This window comes from Castanea sativa, chromosome 9 (genome assembly GCF_040712315.1).
Source record: "Castanea sativa cultivar Marrone di Chiusa Pesio chromosome 9, ASM4071231v1".
In the NCBI taxonomy this organism is placed as follows: domain Eukaryota; kingdom Viridiplantae; phylum Streptophyta; class Magnoliopsida; order Fagales; family Fagaceae; genus Castanea; species Castanea sativa.
The window spans coordinates 1,018,463-1,029,075 of NC_134021.1; the positions used below are offsets into that span (position 1 = coordinate 1,018,463).

The following is a 10,613-nucleotide window of genomic DNA, read 5'->3' on the forward strand; positions in this document are numbered from 1 at the left end:
CAATTCTTGAATAAGTTTGAAATACCATTTGAAAAACAAGAACATGATTTCGAAATCACTTGGTTTGAAACAATTTAAAGAACAAAAATCTTTTTAGAAAACTTACTTTGAAACTCAATTATTTTCAGAAAATAGTTTAGTTAAAAATCATCTTTTAAATGAGATTTGGACATTCAAAACGTTATTCAAAATTTGAAATTTCTTTTAAAACATTATTTAAAAGCCAATTAAAATTTCTCTTTCAATAGTGTAAAAATGCTTTTTGATAAACTTTTAAAAAAATGTAAGCTTAAAAATATAACTTTGAAAATCTTTAACTTCTAAGAACCTAAAGAGCAAAACTTGTGCATATTGTGCATAATTACTTAACGCACTCGAATCACTCTGAAAGTCCAGCCAAAATAATCTCCAAAGAGCCTCAAGACACTCTTAAATCGGACCTATAATCAATTATGGAAATTACTCAATATCCTCTACAAAATATAAATTTTACTAAACTATAAAAACTGACTCACTAGTAAAATACTTTGTTGAACTAAATGATAGCACTAATGCAAAGTATCTCTACCCAAAAATATCTTTTCCTTGAATTTATCAGAACGCAGAGGCAGCAGCTAATACCTTAGAGTTTAAGTTGATATACATAACCCCAAACAAGCCATATTATATATATATATATATATATATATATATATATATATATATATATATATATATATATATATATATATATAAACCACACTGGCATAGCATAAGTCCCAGAGGCAATGAAACCACAGCCGAATTATTTGACTTATAGCATAATCTCAAGGCAAGGTCTCAGAGGCAAAACACAACCGCAATCTTTGACTTCTTCTATTCATTATATATATATATATATATATATATATATATATATATATATATATATATATATATATATATATATATATACCAATTCAGTGGAAGAAGAATGGCCGAATTGTTTGACTTCAATTTAGGATTATATGTACAAATCCAATGGAAAACTTAAACAAAAATATTGATTCGTGAAATCCCATGGCTCAAATCTAACATCTAATCCAGCGGCAAATCTAAACGTTAGAATATAAATTTTAGGATCAAAATCAAATTTCTAAATAACCTTATAAAATTCTAATTTTTTTTGTTTCTAATTGTGAGAAATCTTACCTTGAACAATCTGATTGTCTCTTCAATTGTACGTGCTCTAGCTCCAAGGAAAACACCTCTTAGCCTCTTAGCCTCTTAGATAAAACCCTGACTATCTCTTCCTCTACTCTGTAGCTTGTATTATAAGATGTGGGCTTAGTGGGTAGTGGGCTGCAATAATAATTAAAAGAAAGCCTATAGCTCAACAATTATATTTTAAAGAAAACTCTTAAATAAAAATTATGTGGGGTATTACACGCGCGACCTGGGTCTCGCGACCTAGGTTGTGCCGCCTGGGTAGCGCCGCCTGGGTCGCGCTGCTGGTCGGCGACGATGGGCTTGTGGTGGCTGACCTTGTGCCGAAAGACAGATGCAATGAGGAAATAAAACTCAGAAAAAAAGAGAAGGAAAATAAGAAAAAACAAGTGAAAATTATAAATCGAGTGTCAGATACTCGATTTCCAGGTAGAGTCCACGTGGAAAAAATGCCACATCAGACTTGATTTGACCATGAAAATCGAGTCTTTGAGACTCGATTTATAGCCTAAAATCGATTCTTTTAGACTCGAGATGTTAGTAAAAAAATATAGTTTAAGAACAGTACCTACTAATTATAATGTTTAAAAATTAATGCTAATGGGCCATTTTGGCCGTAATCCATGCATTCCGTGAAGCGAGCCAACGTGTGGATGCACTTGCTAGATTTGGAGGAAGCTCTGTTTCCGCTTTTGTTGTTTTCTTGCACCCACCGCCTGTGGTGGTTGAGCCTCTCTTTGCTGATAAGGAGGCTGTTGCTTGTAACAGACTCGTGTTTTCTTAGTTTTCTAATATAATTCAGGTTTACCTATAAAAAAAAAAAAATCGTAAAAAGGCTAGACGGCACTCCGCCCCTCCCATTCCCAACAACTCTTCTTCAACTACCATTCCCAACATTATAATAATAATTCTCTCTCACAATCTCTCTCTCTTTTTCTTTGACTCTTGGAGCCTTATAATGAAGACCCATTCCCTTCTTCCTATAGTCTCCGAAGCACAACATTCTTATATTTTCGGTGAAATTAAAATAAAAAAAAAATTTCCAAAATGTCGCAGATTCATCTCATCAAAAAAAAAGAAAAGAAACCGATTCGAAGATCCTTCAATCCTTCAAAGATGGATCGGACTAAGGCTGCGATGAACGGTGATCTCCATCCAGAGATGCAGATCTTCGTGGAAACCCTAAGCGGAGAAATCATCACCCTGGAGGTGGAGAGCTCCGACATCATAGCCAACGTCAAGGCCAAGATTAAGGCTGCGATGAGCGGTGATCTCCATCCAAAGATGCAGATCTTCGTGAAAACCCTAACCGGAGAAATCACCCTGGAGGTGGAGAGCTTCGACACCATATACAACGTCAAGGCCAAGATCCTGGACAAGGAAGGCACTCCCCTGTACGAGCAGAGGCTCTTCTTGGACTGTATACAATTGAAGGACCATCGTACCCTCGCCGATTACAACATCCAGCACGAGTCAACGCTCTACCTCGTCTGCAACCGGGACCGATTTAACGATTTCCCATTCCCTGAATATGACCTCATTAAAGAAGCTTCAACAATGCAGATCTTCGTGAAAACCCTAACCGGAGAAATCATCACCCTGGAGGTGGAGAGATGCGACACCATAGACAACGTCAAGGCCAAGATCCAGGACAAGGAAGGCACTCCCCCGGAACAGCAGAGGCTCTTCTTGACCGGTATACGATTGAAGGACGATCGTACCCTCGCCTATTACAACATCCAGCAAGAGTCAACAATCCACCTCGTCTGCAAGCAAGACCTATTTAAGGATTTCCCATTCCCTGAACATATCCTCATTAAAGAAGTTTCAACAATGCAGATCTTCGTGAAAACCCTAACCGGAGAAATCATCACCCTGGAGGTGGAGAGATGCGACACCATAGACAACGTCAAGGCCAAGATCCAGGACAAGGAAGGCACTCCCCTGGACGTGCAGAGGCTCTTCTTCGCCGGTAAACAATTGGAGGACGGTCGTACCCTCGTCGATTACAAGATCCAGCGAAAGTCAACAATTCACCTCTTCGATTTCTCATTACCTGAATATACCCTCATTAAAGAAGCTTCAACAATGCAGATCTTCGTGAAAACCCTAACCGGAGAAATCATCACCCTGGAGGTGGAGAGATCCGACACCATATACGACGTCAAGGCCAAGATCCGAGACAAGGAAGGCACTCCTCCGGAACAGCAGAGGCTCTTCTTGGCCGGTATACGATTGAAGGACGCTCGTATCGTCGCCGATTACCCCATCGGGCGAGAGTCAATGCTCTACCTCGTCTGCAACTGGGACCGATTTGAGGATTTCCCATTCCCTGAAGATGACATCATTGAAGGAGCTTCAACGATGCAGATCTTCCTGTTAAACTTACGCGGAGAAATCTTCTCCCTGGAGGTGGAGAGCTCTGACACCATAGACAACGTCAAGGCCAAGATACAGGACAAGGAAGGCACTCCCCTGGACCAGCAGAGGCTCATCTTCGCTGGTAACCAATTGGAGGACGATCGTACCCTCGCCGATTACTACATCCAGCAAGAGTCAGTGCTCCACCTCGTGTTGAGGGTCAGGGGAGGAGGAGGAACAGGCAAGAAGAACAAACGGTTAGAAGACAGTAAGACCCTCGCCTATTATAATATTCGTGACGGATCGACTCTGCGTATTCAGCAGGAATCGACTCCGCCTTCGGTGTCGAGGCCCAGTGGACATATGAAGATATTCGTCGAGACTCCGAGTGGGGACAGGATTACTCTGGAGGTGGAGAGTTCTGATACGATCGATAATGTGAAGGCGAAGATTCAAGACAAGGTGAAAATCCCTTCGGATAGGCAGAGGTTGACCTTTGGTGGTAAGGAATTAAAGGATGGGAGGACTCTCGCTGAATGTAACATTCAAAAGGAGTCCACTCTTCACCTTGCTCTTCGCGGTGGCCAGTAAAAGGTTTTCTCTGAAAGAAGAAGGTTTTATGTGTTTGCGGTGTGGTTTCCTTAATAAGTATAGTTGATTTTGATTTGGATGTTTAGAGGTATTTATTGCCAAGAGTATTGTTGAAAAGATTAGCAGCCTCTCATCACAATTCACCACTATTTTATCTGTTGCTAGTGTTGTATATAGTCTTTCTCGTTCATGGTTGTTCCAGTAATGCATTTATAAGCAAAGCATTTTAGGTAGATATTCTAGTTCTGTGCCAATGTGGTATTGGGTATGTTTATTTATTGTGTTTTATTTGCTGTGATATCTATCTATCTATATATATTGGTTTTTGAGATAATTCAGTAGTTGGGGGAGGGGAGGGGGGGGGGGGGGTTTAAACCTAGGTGTCTTGGAATTGCACGTTAAGCTACAAGCCTTAGCTCTTGGCTGTTTGTGGTGGTGTTTGATATCATGTACTCCATATGATTCCTGTTCTAATCCGCTTGATAAATCAAAGGTTATGATGTCAACTTCCCTAGCTTCATATGGGGTGTGATTGTTGTTACTTTCGTTAGTTAGAAAAGCCATTTTTATGTAGTTTTTTTCTAGATTCTGTTGGGTTGAATATGAATTGGCTGCTGGATGGGCAGTACGTATAATAATAGTGTGCTATGGTACTGATCAATTTTTCATTAGTGTTTAAAATTGTTGTTGAGGGAAATTGTGAGTGCTGCAATTAAGTTACAGACTCTGTGAGTCGCTTTCATCCCTAATACCTTGGGCTGTGTTAGTTAAAACTGAAGTTTTTGTGAAATAAATTCAAAATAGCTTCTTGTTAGTAACTACAGCCTACAGCTGAAATGTTGCTGGTATTTTTAGCATTGGTCTGGATAAATAAGCTTTGATTCAGAGCTCTGAAATAATCGTATTGAAATTCAAGCTATTCTGTTGCTTTTCTGTCAGCTTTCTGCCTTGAGGAAACCTGAGGTTGCTGATTATGAATTATGATTGCCAGTTATGTAGTGTTGGCTCTGTTCAAATTCAATTGTCAGAATGGATAAAACTAGTACTTCAGGTTAGGTTATTTGGGTCCTAGTAGAAGTTGTTTTTAAGTATGCTTCCGTTAGCTCTTTCATGAATCTACTCTGCTTTAACTAGTTATTCTGAGTAGAAGCATGTTTAAATATCTTTATGTTTGGTTCAAGATCTTTTATTTGATAAAATTTGTACTAGGTGTTTTTAATGTCAAGAATGCAATTATATGATATTTCTTTTCTATCAAGCATTTTGTCTTTCTTCCCTTTTCAAGGGGTTAAGCCACTTAAATTGCAATCTCAATGAGCTATTGCTCTCCTGACAGCCACATACTTCTTGTGTGACTGTTGGTGAGAGTGATTGATTGGTTTAGAGTGTGTTGATTTAGTCTGTACATATGTATTTGGACTCTTTATTCTCAGTGGGGATGAATATGTCTTATGAAAGAAGAGGTGCGTTTGGATAAGCTATTGCAAAACGGTGTTTTGGGTTTAAAGTGAGCATTTGTAAAAAAGTTTTGAAGAGTTGCTGTTGTAAAATGGAGTTTTGGGTTTTGAAAACGCCATTTTAACCCCTCAAAATGCCAAACAAAATGGACCTAAGATGGTTGTATTAAACAGAGACTTTGTTGATGAATAACAAGTATCCATAATTAAGTGTTGAAATTGAAAATGTTTCTAATCTTCCAAATCCAGTAGCTTTCTTCTAGAGATTATTGAATTAATTTGGTCATTGTATATGTTTGGGTGGCTTGAAACTTATACTGGTTAGGCAAAAATAATTGCTTTGGTGGTAGAGTGGTGCTTGATGCTTACATTGTTAAATAAGTGACTTCCTAGTGCTAGAGGAGAATGTCCTGATCTTTATGATTCTCATTGACTATTTATTGTTATTCCTATAGTGACTTATAAAATGTCCTTTTTTTCTTTTGCATGTAATGAATTTGGCTTGTCCTAATTCCAAAATTTCCTTTGTTATGTTCATTTGGTACCTTGGATTTATAGCACTTCTTATTAGTATTATCTTTTTTGGAATTGCACGTTGAGCTACAAGCCTTAGCTCTTGGTCGTTTGTGGTGGTGTTTGATATCATGTACTCCATATGATTCCTGTTCTAATCCGCCTGATAAATCAAAGGTTATGATGTCAACATCCCTAGCTTCATATGGGGTGTGATTGTTGTTACTTTCGTTAGTTAGCAAAGCCATTTATATATAGTTTTCTCTAGATTCTGTTGGGTTGAATATGAATTGGCTGCCGGATGGGCGGTACACCTCACAGTGGCCAATCCTCCTCAAAAACTACGACCGCCTCAACGTGCGAACTGGACACTACACTCCTCTTCCCTCCGGATACTCTCCTCTCAAGCGCCCTCTCGATCAGTATATCAAGTATGGTGTTCTCAACCTTGATAAACCCACTAACCCTTCTTCTCATGAAGTTGTTGCTTGGATTAAACGTATTCTCAAGGTTGAGAAAACCAGTCACAGTGGTACTTTGGATCCCAAAGTCACCGGACATCTTATTGTTTGTATTGATAGAGCTACTAGGCTTGTTAAATCCCAACAGGGTGCTGGGAAAGAGTATGTTTGTGTTGCTAGATTGCACTCTGCTGTGCCTGCTGTGTCTAAGGTTGCTTGGGCGCTTGAGACGCTTACTGGGGCTGTGTTTCAGCGGCCCCCTTTGATTACTGCTGTGAAAAGGCAGCTTAGGATTAGGACTATTTATGAAAGTAAGCTTCTTGAGTATGACTCAGATAAGCATTTGGTTGTTTTTTGGATTTATTGTGAGGCTGGGACTTATGTGAGGACCATGTGTGTGCATTTGGGTTTGATTCTTGGGGTTGGAGGGCATATTCAGGAGCTGAGGAGGGTGAGGTCTGGGATTTCGGGGGAGAAGGATAATATGGTAACGATGCACGATGTGATGGATGCACAATGGGTTTATGAGAATTATAGGGATGAGACTTATCTGAGGAGGGTGATTATGCCACTTGAAGTGCTTTTGACGAGTTATAAGAGGTTGGTTGTGAAGGATTCGGCTGTCAATGCTATTTGCTATGGTGCCAAGTTGATGATTCCTGGATTGTTGAGGTTTGAGAATGATATTGAGGTTGGGGAGGAAGTGGTGCTCATTGGGGATTGTAGAAATGACTATTGCTGTGATGGCTACTTATGATCTATGAAGCACGGGTGCGGGTGCGGGTACGGGTACGGGTGCGGGTACGGGTGCGGGACTCGGCAATTTTTGAAAAAAGTGGGTGCGGGTGCGGCGGGACTCGGCAATTAAAAAATTATTAAAAATATTTTTATTTATATTTTCTATATATTTTTACTATTAAAATATTCTTAAAAAACATATTACTAATTTACTATGCCTTGATTCACAAAACACAACACAAAACCAAAAAGAAAACACAAAAGAAGCAACAAATATTCAAAATAAAATTAAGGAAGGATAGATTTAGGGTTTTTGGGTCTCATTTAGAGCTGATTTCGGCGGTTGCAGCATGATTAGAGGCCTGTTTCGGCCTGTTTCGGCCGTTTCGGGTCTGTTTCGGCCGTTTCGATCGCCGGCCGATACGGACCGATACGGCCAGCCGGCCGGTCGGCCGTCGGCCGAATCGGCCCGAATCTGCTTGAATCGGCGCCGCGTCGGCGCGATTCAAGCCGCGTCGGCGCGAGTCGGCGGGAAAAAAAAGATGCCACGTGGCCGACTCGGCCGGACGCCGCACCGATGCGCGAGCAGCGGCGTCCCTCGCGCGTCGGCGAGTCCCGCCGCGTCGGACGCGGGTGCGGCACCTCCGGTGCCGCGTCCGTGCATCCCAGCTTATGATCATGGTGTGGTGGCAAAGATTAAGAGGGTGGTAATGGATCGGGATATCTACCCGAGGAAATGGGGGTTGGGGCCAAGGGTGTCGATGAAGAAGTTGATTGCAGAGGGGAAGTTGGATAAGCATGGGAAACCGACTGGTAATACACCTCAAGAGTGGGTAAGGAATCTAGTTTTACCAGCTGGTGGTGATTCTGTGGTTGCAGGGCTTGCCGCTGCTACCGAACCTGCTTTAGTGGATAAAGTAAAGAAAGAGAAGATTACAAGTAAGGATGAGGAAAATGGGGAAGGGCAAAAGCAGAAGTTGGATGAAAGCACTGATGGCCCTGCTCTTGTATCTTCCAAGAAAGCTAAAGTTGCCGAGGTCCAAGAAGTTGAGAAGGAAGAGAGTGTGAAGGTTAAGAAGATCAAGGAAGAGGATGTGGATTTTGAAGTTGAAAAGAAAGAGAAGAAGAAAATGAAAAAGGACAAAGAGGACGGTAATGCGGAGCCTTTAGGTGATGAGAAGGCTGAGAAGAAGAAGAAGAAGAAAAAGGAGCACAAAGATAAGGCTGAAGCTGGTTCTCCTGAAGCAGAGAAGTCTGAGAAGAAGAAAAAGAGCAAAGGGGCCGAGGATGGTGATGCAGTTTTGCCCACTGGCATTGCTAATGGTGATGGTGAGGCTGATTTGAGTGAGAAGAAGAAAAAGAATAAAGACACAGATGAGAATAGGTGGAAGAAATGAATGTATGACCATCTGTTTCCCATCTCTTCTGTAATGAGTATTTTTATAATAGTTTTTGTAACTCTTTTATGCGTTTCCTAGACCTAATTTCCCCAGTTTAGCTTTGAGGCTGTTCTGTCTATCTAGTTTTGGTTTTGTTAATTCTTCATTATTTAAATATATGTCAAATTTTCCCCCCTAACTAGGAATGTATGCCAATTTTTTCTGGTTTAGTCTCTAGAAATTGGCATGTCTAGTCTAAGCTGCAGTTATGTATTATATGGTTTCAAATTAGATTGTGTATGGATGCAATTAGTATGCATTTGAAAAGAAAAATAAGTTGGATTTTTGTGGCTCTAAGATCGATTGGCTTATCTAGTCAACAAGTGTCAGTTGCCATTGGGAATGTCTTCTTTGAATCAAGGCATCTATACCCCCTTATGTATACTGGTTAATAATCTTTCCTGGCCGTAAAGAATGAGGAAGCACAAATGGATGCTCAATTTCTGGATTGAAATTTGTTAGTGCCTGCATAAAGTGCTGCCGAGTTTGCTGATTTTTGCAGTTGGTTTTTGGTATGGGAGTGAATTTGTAACATCATAACATGTGGTCTTCTATGTGAGAGCTTATTTCTAATTCATCTTTGATCTTCATGAAATTTGGTTTCCTCCATTTTATTTACTCTGGGATATCTGAGCTAGCTAAGAAATACCTTCTCTCTACTAGTGGAGCCTTGATTCTAAAGTCATGACCATAGAAGGGAGAAGAGCAGAAACAGGACAGAGGTATATGGACCCTGGCTGATGTAGGAAAATTTATGCCCAAAAAAAATGAAAAAAGATATTCATTGGTTTATTGTCTTTAATCTCTCTATGTTATGTTAAATTTATAGTTGTCTATTTGTCTTCAATATTTTATAAGGTCATGTGAGTATATGAATTTTGATGAAGTTTGATGGCTAGGATTAAATTCTTATATGTAAGATGAAAGGTCAGGATTCTAGAATTATTGAAAGCTATTATAAATAAGCTTCTTTTGAGTCATTGTATGAAGCCTTTTCTAATCTATTTTATGGAGTTTCAAACTTGAATAATTTTTGAGCTCTTTGAGCCTAGAAATTGATATTTGATTGTTCCAATTTCAATCCAATTATCTTTCTCTTAGTTTTAATTGTGTTTGTTGTTGGAATTTCTTCTCAAAACATCACTGACTTTCATGAGTCATGACATGGGACAGCTCCTAGGGAAGTTGTGTGAAGAAATGATTCTTAGGATTTGAATATTAGATTATGCCATGAGCTTTTTTATCTGACTTCATGCCTCTTTCTACCTTTTTGGTAAGCTGAACTTCCCAGTACTAATTGGAGACTTGCAGTGCTGTTTCAACTTAATTAGCTTTAACTTTATCTTCTTAACTTTTTTATTTTTTATTTTTTCTGCAAATTATGTTACTAATGATCACAAAATTTGCTTGGTCGCATTTGTACTTATCAAAAAAAGAATCAGCTTGTTTTAATTTGTTATTTCACGTCATATACCTTGAGTCAGTTCAAATTTTTTTGTGAATATAGTCAATCCCTCTTCAAATCACATTTTCTCTTACATGTTAGCTCCCTGTGCCCATAGCTTGACCCCAACCTTTAGAGAGGACTGAGCAAACCAATAAATGACATTAGAGAGGACTAGATCTTAAGATTTAAAGGAAGAAACGGAATAAAGACACAGGCTGAGCGTTTTAATGCTGCATGGTCCACTGCCATTGTTGATGGTGCTGGTGATGGTGTTGCTTATATTAGCAAGAAGAAACAAGAATGCAAAAGAAGAATAAATGAAAGGATTTTGATATTAATTTTCAATTGGCAGAACTCTTAAGTATGCTTGTGTTTCTTACAATCTGCAATGAGTACTGCATGGTTTCCGTAGCATTCTGGA

At 39.5% G+C, this 10,613-nt stretch overlaps 1 protein-coding gene and 1 pseudogene across 1 annotated transcript; both read left to right on the forward strand.

The window, feature by feature from the left end:
- The first annotated feature begins 1,964 nt into the window (after window positions 1-1,964).
- Window positions 1,965-4,372, forward strand: LOC142610256 (polyubiquitin-like). Its single transcript, XM_075782025.1, has one exon. It carries the CDS (start codon window positions 2,233-2,235, stop codon window positions 4,135-4,137), a length of 1,905 nt encoding a protein of 634 aa, XP_075638140.1. The 5' UTR covers window positions 1,965-2,232; the 3' UTR covers window positions 4,138-4,372.
- A 1,999-nt stretch (window positions 4,373-6,371) lies between these two features.
- Window positions 6,372-9,393, forward strand: LOC142610257 (H/ACA ribonucleoprotein complex subunit 4-like; annotated as a pseudogene).
- Window positions 9,394-10,613: the final 1,220 nt, after the last annotated feature.